Source organism: Embiotoca jacksoni, unplaced genomic scaffold, assembly GCF_022577435.1.
Source record: "Embiotoca jacksoni isolate LCO1_2020_lvr unplaced genomic scaffold, fEmbJac1.0.p SCAF_6, whole genome shotgun sequence".
NCBI lineage: Eukaryota > Metazoa > Chordata > Actinopteri > Embiotocidae > Embiotoca > Embiotoca jacksoni.
In genome coordinates, this window is record NW_027185414.1 from 3,116,067 (window position 1) to 3,128,981 (window position 12,915).

Sequence of the window (12,915 nt, forward strand, 5' to 3'; positions counted from 1 at the left end):
GAGGCACTGGAGGAAGAAATGATGAAGCAAATGAACCTATGGTGGCATTTTGACTTGAATCTGTACTTCAGGCTGGTGTCTAAAGTTTCTGGTCGATGGAGGAGGAGAGACGACCTGTAAGGAAAGAATAATGTGGAGCACTTTTTTTCCTTTTTGATGCGCTATCCCGGACACGGAATGAGCCACAATTAGAGCGGAAATTAAAAGGTTTTGTCTTCAAAATAAGACGAGCAGCACGCAGTGTCTGAAATCTGTTAGAAAAGCACATCTTGCATCACAATTGCGCAATTGGTTTATGACCTAAAGCTACAAATCATACAAAACTGAGAAAATGTACTTTTAGACACACACAGGTACACACTGGTAGCTTTTGGTCTGTCATTGGTAATTAATTCTTATTTATCACTTTATATTATTTTGTATACAATCCAATAAAATTATGTAATATGAAAAAAACAAAACAATTAAAGCCTACACCTTTTGTGTTGTTGTATACTTTCCCATTAGTCCCCCCCCCCCCACACACACACACACATTTAGTACACTAATGGTTTTAGCTGCTGAAATAAATGTAATTCTGGAGATTATTGTATCTGATTTCTAACACTTCTTTTTCAGTATACATCCACAATGCTGATACAGCAATGTCAGATACTTGATGTTTAATTATTTATAAGGAGTGTATCGGGACCCATTGATTGTTGGTTTCCAACAAGTAGGCTCTGAAATGAAGCCTTCATTTGAACTGTTTGGCGTTGCACAAAAAGCTGTGCCTTAATGTTGATTAAATTTGACTCTTATTTTGAAGGCATTCGCCGGAAATCGCGTGTTTAACTGCAGCTGGCTTGACCGTGGTGTCTCGGCTGCCTCTTCAAAGGACACAATGCTTTTTCCCAGAGAGGACCTGTGTGTGTGCGCGGTGTGTCCGAGCTGAAAACAAATGCCGCAGCTTCGCCGGTCGTCGCAGATGTCGAACAAACAGCGGAAGTCGCGTCCGAGATAATAGCCGAGGTCCCCGCCGGAGCATGGGACCGACGGAGCCGCCGCTGCTGCTGCTGCTGCCGCTCGGGCTGCTGTGGTTCCGCTCTGCTCTGCTCTGTGCAGGTGAGACAACAATGCACACACTGGCGTTAATGCTTCAACTGGGATCTGTTTCTAAATCCTCCTGAACACACGGTGGCATGCAAGTGATGTAAATTATGCACACACACACACACACACACACACACACACACACAAAAAGAATTCAATGAGCAGATTTTGCTCTTCTCGGTTCCTGTTTGCCTCTTTAACACCATCGGAGGTCCTTTAATTTACAAAGCCTCTGATATGATGACATCACCGCCTGTCAGAGCACAGCTCTCCTGTGAGAACCCGGTGTTCCCACCTGAACCGTAGTGGAGGTTGTTCCGTCTCCTGTGTCCCTGTGATGAAGGGATGTGACAGATGGCGACGACCTGTGCTCATTGTTGTGACAGGACAGGAGAGGACCGGTGATCGGTGGGCAGGAACCCGCCGCGGTATCGATCTGTGGTGGGTAAACGATCAGGGTTAGTGTGGAAACATGGATGCTCTTTCACAAATGTGATGCTGCTATCAGCATTACATCACTGCTTTCTCTGCAGACAGTCAATCCTCCTCTGCCCTCCCCCTTCCTCTCCTCTCCTCTCCTCCCCCCTCCCCTCCTCTCCTCTCCTCTCCAGGCATTATCAGACCTGCATAGGCTACACACACTCTTTGAGGATTTAAGAAGTGTGTGTGTGTGTTCACAGCGTTCATATACACTCTCCCGAGCGCGTGTCGGTACTTGTTTGACCTGACACCGTGTTTCACACAAAGTACAGGTAGGATCAAAGACACACACACACACACACACACACACACACACACACACACACACACCTCTCCACAGCTGTATAGTTTTACAGCTGAGGAAGCTGTTCATCACAGGGATGCCGCTTCACAGGATTACAGATGAAACACTGCTGCAACACACCCTGAATCCATCTGTTCCTCTCACACGTCCTCTTCACCGCCGTCACAGGTGCAAATCATCCAGGTGCTTTCACGGTGTTGACGTACAATTTAACAGGTTGTGGAGTTTTTTTTTTTTTTTAAGTTCATGTCACTTTTTCTGCTTCTACTGGACGACATTTCCGTTGTACTTTTTACCGCACAACATTTGTCAGCGAGTGACACGGTTGATATTGCACGTTATAAAACACACGGTGAGTGTGTCCGGAGCTCGTTGGACGACCTGCCATCGAGGTTTGTAAGCACCAGAGTGAAAGACTAAACTACCAGTGGTGCATTTAAAGTAGTTTAAAAGTAAAATACTATTTACACATTGAAACATGTGGAATATTATAATGTCATATTTTTCTACATAATGAGCTCCTTTAAGTGCTTTACTTTTTGAACGCAGCACCTCTCCTTGTAAAAGAGAATTTGACATTGTTATTGGTGGTTGTTCTTTTGTTTTTCCACCATCATCATCAATCTGAAATACATGTTGTAATTGTGTGCACATGTTCTGAATAGTAATCTTCCTGTATTTCTGTCCCGTGTTGCTCCAACTAAAAGACTATTTTGAGGATCTCGTCGGCAGCCGAACTTCAACTCTAACGTCCCAAAATCCAGAGAGCAGAGTTGTATCGTGCTTGTTTTTATGCACAGTCGAACAAAAATCTGCTCCTTGAGTAACCTGCGCTGTGATCTGATTTGAAGCATTTTGACAGGTCAGCAGCAAAGTAGCCCAAAGTTCAACGGATTTGAAAATCTGGTTTAGCAAAAACAAAATATAGAAGCTTAAAGTAATACAATATGAAGCTCATTTAGCGTCTGATGCTTCACAGGAACATGAAGACGAAACAAAAAAATCAGTGGACACCGTTCAGAATATCCTGAAGAGTTCATCTTCCTTTCCCAGCAGGATATTTTGGCGAAAAGTTGACTTTTAAGTTTGAAGAAAAAGGGAACAAAACACAAAAATATGGTCGTTGTAATTTAATAATGATCTTACAAAATGGACTTTCAGTGATGTCATCAAAGTCTCACAATCATTGCAGGAAACAGCAACATTGTGCAGCTCTACTTTCCAGGCTGCTTACTCGTGTGTGTGTGTGTGTGTGTGTGTGTGTGTGTGTGTGTGTGTGCGCGCGCGCGCGCGTGCGCGTGTGTGTGTGTGTGTGTGTGTGTGTTTTTGTGTGTGCTGGACATCATGTCCGGGTAGTCGATATCAATCACTGAGCTTTAAATGACCCCCCCCCCCCCCACACCCCCCACCCCTTCACTCTGCTGACTTCACTGATTCATTAAGAAAAGCCTGACACACACACACACACACACACACACACACACACACACACACACACACACAGCAGAAGTGAGCAGACTCCCTGCTGTGTGTCCGTGATGATTAATCATTGCTGAACAGTTGGGTTAATGTTGTCTCCGCTATTGGAGACGTTTGTATGACGACTTCTTCTCGATGCGTTTCACTCCCGCTGTAATGAGATGATTTAAACACCGAATCAAGTCGCTCCATCTTCTTTTTCTCGGCACATAAAGGAAATCGATGTTACATTCATGTGGCGGTTGAAGGATGCCGGGAATAACGCACTCTCCTCCTTTCAAACTGTGACCTCGAAACAAAAACAACAGGATTCGCTGGCCGCTCTCCGTCTTACTCCTGCTGCTCCTCCCGGCCGCCTCACGCTGGGCGTTGCTCCCTGGAGCAGTGGTGGTGATGGCAGCAGGAGATGCTGTTGCCGTGGCTGCCAGTGTGACTGCTGTTTCTGTTTTTGCCTCCACGTCAGCTCCCCCACCCAGAGGCCCTGAGGTCATCCTTCTTGTCACTGCATTGTTTCAGTGTTTTTCAGAGATCCGGTATAATTCAGTTTTTTAGCCATGTGGCAACATCCTGGAATAGATTAAAGCCCGAGCGTCTGTTAAGTGTCCACGTTCGTTGTATTGATCTGTAAAAGGACTGATCTCACTGATGCCTCCGTCTGCTTCTGTCTGTGGCAGCAGGCTGCGGCGAGCAGGTGGAGGTCCACACAGAGCGGAGGGGTGTGATCTACAGCCCGGCCTGGCCTTTAAACTATCCGCCCGGGGTCAACTGCAGCTGGCACATCCAGGGAGGTCAAGGAGAGGTTATTACCATCAGGTAGACTCCCTCACACAAACACCACATGCACATGAGATTTTGTTTTGTAGAGGAAGCGTCTAAACTGATCCATCCTGTGCTCCAGTTTCCGTAACTTTGACGTGGCGGAGTCAGGGAGATGTTTGGGAGACTGGCTCCTGCTGACGCCTTCATGGAGTGGGGAATCCAGGCTGTGTGGCTCTGTGCTGCCTCATCCCTACATCTCCACCAGGGGGCGTGTTTGGCTCTACTTCCACTCTCAGGCCAACAGCTCTGGACAAGCCCAGGGTTTCCGCCTCTCCTACATCAGAGGTGAGCCGGACAGAGGAGGATATCAGGATGCTGTTATCTTACACCCAGTCCTGAGCTTAACTGAAAGGTGTTCATATTATTTTGTCCAGCCCGAAGACGTACATGAGGGGGACAAAATATAATGAACACCTTTCACCTTGTAATGCAGTCCAGTACCACCCACTACAAACTCAAGAGTAAACACGAAGAAGAATTATCACCTCTCTTGACAGCAAAAACTGAAAATATAAAAGCAGAATTTATATTTAAAATATTTTATTCGATTACACTCACTCATGAACTTATTAATGGCGCAACAGGTGCAGCGCACGGGGACCCAGAAACTATGAGAAGCCAATGTTTGAATTTTGACGAGGGCCCTCTTAAGAACAGACCGTTTCTCTTCTCCAATAAGGATCCTGTCAACAACATTACTAATGTTTGTATATATTTTCATATATATCACCCTCCCACCTTATTGTCTATTTTATTAAAAATAAATAGGCAAAGTCTTCCACCAATCACTTTTTAATTTGTTTGCTTCATTCTCAGACGTCATGTGCATGCTAGGAAATGCTGATTTGTTTGTCTTAATGATCTTGCTGTCTGTCATTTGTCATAACTTGCATTGATATTATTAAAAAAAAAAAAAAAAAAAAAAAAAAAAAAAATCCTAAATGTGTGTATATGTGCCCACGAGTGTACGTTTGTGTTTTGGGCAGTTGGGGCAAATCACAATTTTTATAAGCGGTCGATTACACAGGTGTTCAGTTGCTTGGTGAATGTATTGAGACAAACTTAAAGAGTTATGACTCCAGTCTGCAGTAACACTCATGTGTTTGGAGCTTTTCAGCATCTTTCAGCTCACTGTTTTCTTCATGAAAAAAAGCTCAGTCAAACCTGCTACAAGCTGCATATCCAGCACTGAACGGCAGCCAGAAACAGTTGCAACTAGCTCTTGAAAACGGTGCAACAATTAGCTAAAAAAAAAATGTCGATATTTTCCCCAAAAGTTGATTTTGGTTTAAAGAGAGCAAAAACAAGTGTGAACATTGGATGTAGATTAATCTGATGGTCAGAATTAGGACTCAAAATTATGTTTTGTTTCTGCTTTGTGTTTTAAGGACGGCTGATTTAAAATGTGATACTGTTGCCTTTTCAGTTTGTTTATGCTGCAGGCAAAAATCTTTGCATGAATTTTTGCATCTCTGCCTCGCCACAAAGATTACTGTGATAATGTGCTGAATACTCCTTTTCAAGTTCCTGATCAGGTACCAGTACGATGCGTCCGTTAAAGTCTACTAAAGTCATCTTGCCGTCACCGTGGGTTCTTTCGGCCAAACGCACAACAACCATCCAAAGTACGGTTTTCAAACGTGTTTATTCAACACAAAACAATATCTTGGATCTCTTGTGCTCTCCTGCCGGGCATTCGAGCCCACGCCACGCGTCCTGTCTGCAGCCGGCCTGCTGCTCAGCGTCCCAGGAGGGAGAGACGTCCGGTGACCTCCGAGGGGCTTTCATGTGGAGAGAGACAATCAATGATTCACTGCAGCTAATTAAGCCTCTTCCAGGCACCGTTCCCTGAACCACTCCCCCAATCAGACCCTCCTGCAGCTGAGCCAAACGACGCCCCAGTGCCCCATCTACAATGTCCGAAAGGATGTTAGAAAACTCCATTGGTTCAATAATAATGTGTTCTGTTGTATCTCTCGGGTGAAAGCCAAACGTGCTGCGAGTTTGTTTTACGTTAGAAACTGTAGATTCTGAACGTCTGCTCTCTGCAGGTCACCTGGGTCAGAGCAGCTGTCAGTCCGATGAGTTCCTGTGTGGGAACGGGAAGTGTCTCCCTCGCTCCTGGATGTGTAACGGTCAGGATGAATGCGGCGATGCCACGGACGAGCGCAGCTGCTCCCCCCCTCCCACCGAGGCCCAGCGCGGCCTCTGCCCCTTCGGCTCCCTGCCGTGCACCGAGGGCCAGTCCACCCGCTGTCTCCCCGCCGCCCTGCGCTGCAACGGGGCCCGGGACTGCCCCGACGGCACCGACGAACGAGGCTGCCCCGACACCACCTGCGGCAAACGTCTGGGGAACTTCTACGGCTCCTTCGCCTCCCCGGACTTTTTCCACGCCAACCGGAGCGCAGCGACCGAGCTGAGGTGCTCCTGGTCGCTGGACACTCAGGACCCCAAGCCCATCGTGCTGCAGCTGGACCTGCAGCTGGGGCCCGGAGACTCGCTGCACGTCTACGACGGGCTGCTGCAACGCGCCGAGCATCTCTTACAGGTGTTGTCGTATCACAACAACAGGCGGCCGGCGCTGCTGGAGTCGAGCCGAGGGCAGATGAGTGTGCTGTACGTGGCCCAGCCGCACAGCCCCGGACACGGCTTCAACGCCACATACCAGGTAGTGCAGCCGGGGGAACTTTCATCCGTCCCGTCGACACCGTCTGCTTCAAGTGTTTCATACCTCTTCCAGTCTGTGTTTCAATCTTCGTTTTTCTTTTTCCACCTGTCCATCATCTTGTTGATAGACACGAAACTGATCTGTTGCTGAAGAGAACAAAGTCAATCAAGCAGAGTACGTGTCGTCCTTCGACGTCCAGACATTGACATATTTCTCCTCCTACTTCCCAGGTCAAAGGTTACTGTTTTCCTGGCGAGCGTCCCTGCGGCAGCGACCAGGGCTGCTACTCCGAACGCCAACGCTGCGACGGCTACTGGCACTGCCCGTCCGGCCGTGACGAGGAGGCCTGCCCGATGTGCCCGGACGGAGAGTTCCCCTGCGAGGGCGGCACCGGAGTGTGTTACCCGGCCTCGGAGCGCTGCAACAACCAGAAGAGGTGCCCGGACGGGTCGGACGAGAAGAACTGCTACGACTGCCAACCGGGGAACTTCCACTGCGGGACCAACCTGTGCATCTTCGAGACGTGGCGCTGCGACGGCCAGGAGGACTGCTTGGACGGCAGCGATGAGAGGGACTGCCTGGCAGCGGTGCCCAGGAAAGTGATCACGGCTGCGCTGATCGGCAGCCTGGTCTGCAGCCTGCTGCTGGTCATCGCCCTCGGCTGTGCCCTCAAACTCCACTCGCTCAGGAGCAGAGAGTACAGGTGGGGACGCAACAACCCCTCATTCTGTCTGTGTGCAAGGTCAGGTCCCCTTGTTGTGGGTCCAAAGACACATTGTGACCACTGACTATATAAAAATGGACGGAGCTTCCGGGTCTGAAAAATTAGGCCGATGCGGAAGTGCCTTAAGCTGCAATACCACCGAGAGCCACTAGAAGTTGTCTCCAAAAAACCTCCGGCTCCCATAGTCTGCCATTCAAAATTCAACAAAGTCAATTAAATTTGTCAGCAAGTTATCTCACTGTTGTTATCTAAAGTTTCTCCTTCTTATTAGTTTTCTGGCAGTCCATCTGATAGCCTGTCTATCATTAATTAGAAAGTACGCCTCAAAAAGATGTGTTTTGGGGGGGAGGGGCGTGTCTATTTGATTGACAGGCCTGTGGTGCAGTCAGGTTATCGGTGGGCGGGACGCAGTATCGTGGGGTTTCCAATCAGATCAGTCAGATCCACCGCTCGCTCCCCCACATCTCGCCCAAATATGGTCACTTCTGCCTCCAAACCGCTCCGAAATAGCAAGATGGCGCCGGACAAAACCTGAACTGGAGGCTTCATAACGTTCACAAACCAACGGGTGACGTCACTGGTTGCCGCTTGATTGTGACACATTCTGTTGTTGCGTGTTGTTGCTGTTGGCAGATGTCACAAAACTCTGCAGAGTTTATATTTTGTAATTGTTTTCCTCATTATTTTTTATGCGTCTTCTGTTCTTCTGTCTGTCCATTGTCCCTCTTTGTCCCTTTCTCACCTCTTTGCAGAGCTTTTGAGACTCAGATGACTCGCATGGAGGCCGACTTTGTTCAGAGAGAGGCTCCCCCGTCCTATGGTCAGTTGATAGCGCAGGGTCTCATCCCTCCGGTGGATGATTTCCCAGTATACAACCCCACCCAGGTAACACATTCGCACACAGTGATGCATTCTGGGAACTCTGCAGTGAGATAGAAACAGACTTTGTTGTTTCTCTGTGCCTCCTCATCCAGGCCTCCGTGCTGCAGAACCTGCGGCTGGCGATGCGCAGACAGATCAGACGTCACTCCACTCGCCGCTCAACCTCCTCCTCCTCCTCATCCTCGTCCTCTCGACGGCGTCTCGGGCATCTGTGGAGTCGCCTGCTCCACAGAGCCAGAGGCCACGCCCCTCTGCTGGATCCCCCCGGGCCCACACAGATCACACTGGGGCTCCACAGCTACCGGACTGTGGGGGCACAGGGGCCCCAGAGGGGAGCCTCGTCAGAGGCCGGGCTCAGGGATGACGTGGATGTGGACGGGTTGCCGGGCTCCTGCTGCTCGGCAACGATGGACCTGCAGTCCTTCACGCCAGAGAGCCCCGCGTCACCTCTCTCTTTTCAGTCGGTGGACAGTCCAGAGGAACTGTCACCTGTCAGCAGGGAGAGCAGCAGGGCCGCACAGTCGGGGCCTCCCACCCCGGGTGACCCTTCGGCCCACAGCGGACTTCCTCTCACCCGCCAGGAAGCCTCTGTACCCCCGTGCCACCGCCGGGCTTCTAGAAAATTAGTTCTGGAGCTTGCAGTGAACCTGAAAGGCGTTTCCTTGAGACGTTACTCCCCCTTGGGGCCATTATCCCCCATCTCGCCCCCAATGCTTCCCAGCAGCTCCCGGACACCATCAAGCCAACCTCACCCACAGGGTTCAGAGGTCCCTTCGCCCACCGGGCTCCTGTCTTGTGACAGCCACTTCACCGTGGACGTGCCGAGCAGGGAAATAAGAAGCAGGGATGAGAGGGAGAGTGAGGCGAAGAGCAGGCTCAGCAGGAACCTCAGTGACGAGGGATGAGATTCAGGGAGGGATACGCCGTGCTGAAAAGTGTCGGAAGATACTCGGCTCAATGTCGAGAGCCGGCATCTGCAATATCTGCTCTGATAAAGTGTCCTTGAAAAGCGTCTCCACCAGATTCAGAGGTACATGGAGGAGGCACACACAGTACCGTTCAAAACTTTGAATGCACATGCAGTCTTTTCCGAAGATGAATAAAACCAGCGTTGGTAGTTCCTGTGGGCTGTGTTGGAAATCTCATGCGGGAGTTTAGCTCAAACAGACACCCCTGATTAACCTGTTTCGACATAAACTTATCACAAGCCAGAAAATTCAACTCACTTTTGGCCCCCAGCACCAAAACAATGACGGCAGCATGCACCTGCAGCGCCGAAACAGCCTTTGTGTCGTTACCCAGAGCCATTATGCACCGCTATATACTGTGAGCCATAAAAGCCTATTGTAATCACATACGAATTGATCCGATTAATGATCCTCTACTTTGTCTTTTTCCTACTTTATCGTATAAGTTGCAATGAATGTTGTTGTTTTTTTTTTTAAACATTTTTTGTGACTCTGCCACATTAAAGGTTCAGTGTGTAGGATTTAAGGTGATCTATTGGCAGAAATGTATAATACTAAGAATAATTGCTTGAGACTAAGAATTAAAATGAGCCCTCCATATCTAAATAGGGAGCAGGTCCTCTTCCTCAGATGCTCCGCCATGTTTCTACAGTAGCCCAGAAGGGACAAACCAAACACTGAGTCCAAAGAGGGCCGTTTGCACAGATTCTTCTTCACACTTTGAAGGCGAGAATAGGTTGGTTGTAATTTGCAACCTCACCACTAGATGCCACTAAATCCTACACACGGCTCCTTTAAGGGATAAGGTCGGCGATATTTAATATTTTGGATAACAGATCACGTGAAAAAGGCCCAAACCAGATGTGTGTGTCCATGTGTCAATACTGTTTGACTTCACCAGCCTGTTAAAACAAGGTGGACCAGGAAACATCACTCAACAAGAGGCAGCAGGTCACTTGTTTTTGACAAAGCCTCGAATCAGCCACGTATTAATATACGTTGTGCACGAAGTATTTGTTGCAGCAGGAGTACATGAGATTGAGTCAAAATAGAAAACTATAGTGTCCATGTTTGTGGTAATGAAAGAACATATCACTGTGTAACGCTGTGGTTCAGTCATGTGTTTTTAACAGTTTTTGGACAACAGTAGAACAAAGACAGTTCTGGCTGATTATGGTCTTTTTATGATTTGTTGACAATAACAAAAATATATAATATTACCAGAATTATCCATTAAATATAAGTTTAAACCCTTTTAAAACAAAGGTTTAACATTTTGGGAACTAATGCTTAGGTTCTTTGCCGTGGACAGTTAGATGAGAATACACACTATCTATATACGAAGGCTGCTCCCAGCAGCCAGCAGCTGTTAGCTTAGCACAAAGACAGCTAGTGTGGCTCAGTCTCAAGGTAGTGAGCTGTGTTTAGTCTTTGTGCTAAGCTAAGCTAACTGGGTGCTAGCCGTAGCATTATATTTAATAATATATGACCGTATTTCCCCAAAGTGTGGAACTATTCCGTTAACACTCGTGCAATGTCACTGAATCGTGCAGTAGTTGATGCGATGTCAAACCTCTGTCAGTATCGATTCAGCATGTTCGCCTTCAGTTTCAACAAAGATTTTTTTTCTTTGGTTTTTGGTCGTTGTGTCTAATGTGTTTTCACTTCAGCATTTTCGACTTGACGTATCCTCAGTTTTAAAAAGCCAAATTTAGATGAAAACTGAGATAAAGAGACGAAGAATATGGCCTCTCACCCTCCTCATATCAAACCCACGCTGTCCTCTCGAGGACGTCCTCCCACTTGAACGCCTGTGTCTGCGTCTGCTCTGGTTTCCATTCAGAACATTGAGTCCGGTTCAACCTGGCGGTACTGCTGACTGGTCACTGTCTGGACTGCTGGTGGAAATTCATATCTATGCTGTGGAGTTTTCTATGACATGACGTTAAAGCAAAGACCTCTATTTTTCAGTCTTCAATGGAGACCTTCTACTTTATATTTCTCTCTCTGCCTTGACGAACCTTGGACTGATCGCCTGTGTCTCGGATGCTTTCGGTAAAGCTTGTCTGCCTGAGGTCTGACTCGGGGAACCTTTTGTTAATCACTGTTGGACTTTTGAAGAATGTACCAGTTTACTTTTTTTCTGGAAATCAGTGAATTTGTGTAATTTTTTTGTTGCAGGATATTGACACTAAAAGGACCAGGTGGAGAACATGTGGGTGATGGAGAGTATAAGAAACGACCAAATGTGGGTTGATTGTCAAGTTCCTGTGATAAATACATCGTCTCTCCCGCTGCTTTATTTTTCAGTGAGCTGAATGTGCCATGCCACGCTCGCGTGCTTCCTTCTCATAGAAGTTATGTCATAAACGGCTGCTACATGTTACGTGCCATTAGAGATGTCTCCATACTCCCTCCCAACAGTTCCTACTTCTTTCTTTGAAATACGAAGTAATCAGTTTATTTATTTCTGGTTTTGGTCTTTTCTCTTTGTACCTCGCTGTTTAAAGCCCGTCTGTTCTCATTTGACTTTGAGTGAAATAGTTTAGCTGCTGTCTGAAAAAAATAATTCCACATCTGCAGAAAGCATGTCCTTCCTCCCTTCGTGATGTGCAGACGTGTGTTATAAATGCCTTAATGGTTTGTCCTCGCTGTTGTAATGATCCGGGACAGTTTGAAGATGCTGCCTGTTTGTTTGGACACCTTTGATACGTGATTAGACTGCTCCGGAGTCACAGTGCACTACTGCGTCAGGAATCTTGTCTCTGGGATTATTATGGCAGGGAGTCAGGGAAGAGGAAATGTCATTTTCAGTAACTTTATTCCACCGTATTTACAAGCGTCTTTAAATCATAATCTGCAATGCCTCTGTGACATTGAATGCTTTGATGTTTTTCAGACTGCAGCCAAAAGAGTGTCTATTTTTCCCCGTTCTCTACATTTTTGGCTTCATAATCAAACCCTTTCTGATATGCTACAATCACTGAGTAATAGCTGTAATTTTCTATCGGTCAGCACACAGGTAAACACTGGATTTGCAGGCATTGGAAAGTGAAATCCTACTGAACCAGGTCGTATGATAACGACAGTCAAAGGCCGAAGTCGACACGTATTTGTATAAAAGCATTTCTGCCATTTTGAGAACTATATTTGTATATTTTGTGCTGAAAGAGAAATGCCGCCATGACATTGTGAGGTTTGCAGATGAAACCCTGTACAGCCTTCTGCTTATTAGTCATTGTTTTCCTGTGCCTGCAATGAATAAACTTAAAGCATCCATTCAAATTCTGAATTTTTTGTCATTGTATAATCAAACTAATATTACTGCACATACCACTGCCAACATAATAATAGCAGTTTATGTTAATTTTGTAGCATTGTCACCTTTGTGCTAAATCATGCTAACATGCTCACAATTGCAGTGCTAACTCCTTGTCATTTTAGTTAGCCTGTTAGCATGCTAATATTTGTTAATTAGCACTTAAGTGACCATTTCAAC

At 47.0% G+C, this 12,915-nt stretch overlaps 1 protein-coding gene across 2 annotated transcripts; it reads left to right on the forward strand.

Annotated features, from left to right (window-relative positions):
• Positions 1-849: 849 nt before the first annotated feature.
• Positions 850-12,702, forward strand: lrp3 (low density lipoprotein receptor-related protein 3). 2 transcript variants are annotated; one of them, XM_069173818.1, is made up of 7 exons: positions 850-1,104; positions 4,030-4,168; positions 4,254-4,459; positions 6,226-6,842; positions 7,073-7,545; positions 8,319-8,451; positions 8,541-12,702. In XM_069173818.1, exons 1-7 carry the CDS (start codon positions 1,026-1,028, stop codon positions 9,351-9,353), a joined length of 2,460 nt encoding a protein of 819 aa, XP_069029919.1. In that variant the 5' UTR covers positions 850-1,025; the 3' UTR covers positions 9,354-12,702. The 2 variants fall into 2 exon arrangements, with proteins under 2 accessions (XP_069029919.1, XP_069029920.1); XM_069173819.1 differs by having other exon boundaries at positions 4,033-4,168.
• Positions 12,703-12,915: the final 213 nt, after the last annotated feature.

Excerpts from the sequence above, each read along its gene's own strand:
- lrp3 (XM_069173818.1), top strand. The coding sequence starts at position 1,026 with ATGGGACCGACGGAGCCGCCGCTGCTGCTGCTGCTGCCGCTCGGGCTG. Across the intron at positions 4,169-4,253 it reads GGAGAGGTTATTACCATCAG|TTTCCGTAACTTTGACGTGG; the intron begins GTAGACTCCCTC and ends CCTGTGCTCCAG. Across the intron at positions 8,452-8,540 it reads CAGTATACAACCCCACCCAG|GCCTCCGTGCTGCAGAACCT; the intron begins GTAACACATTCG and ends CTCCTCATCCAG.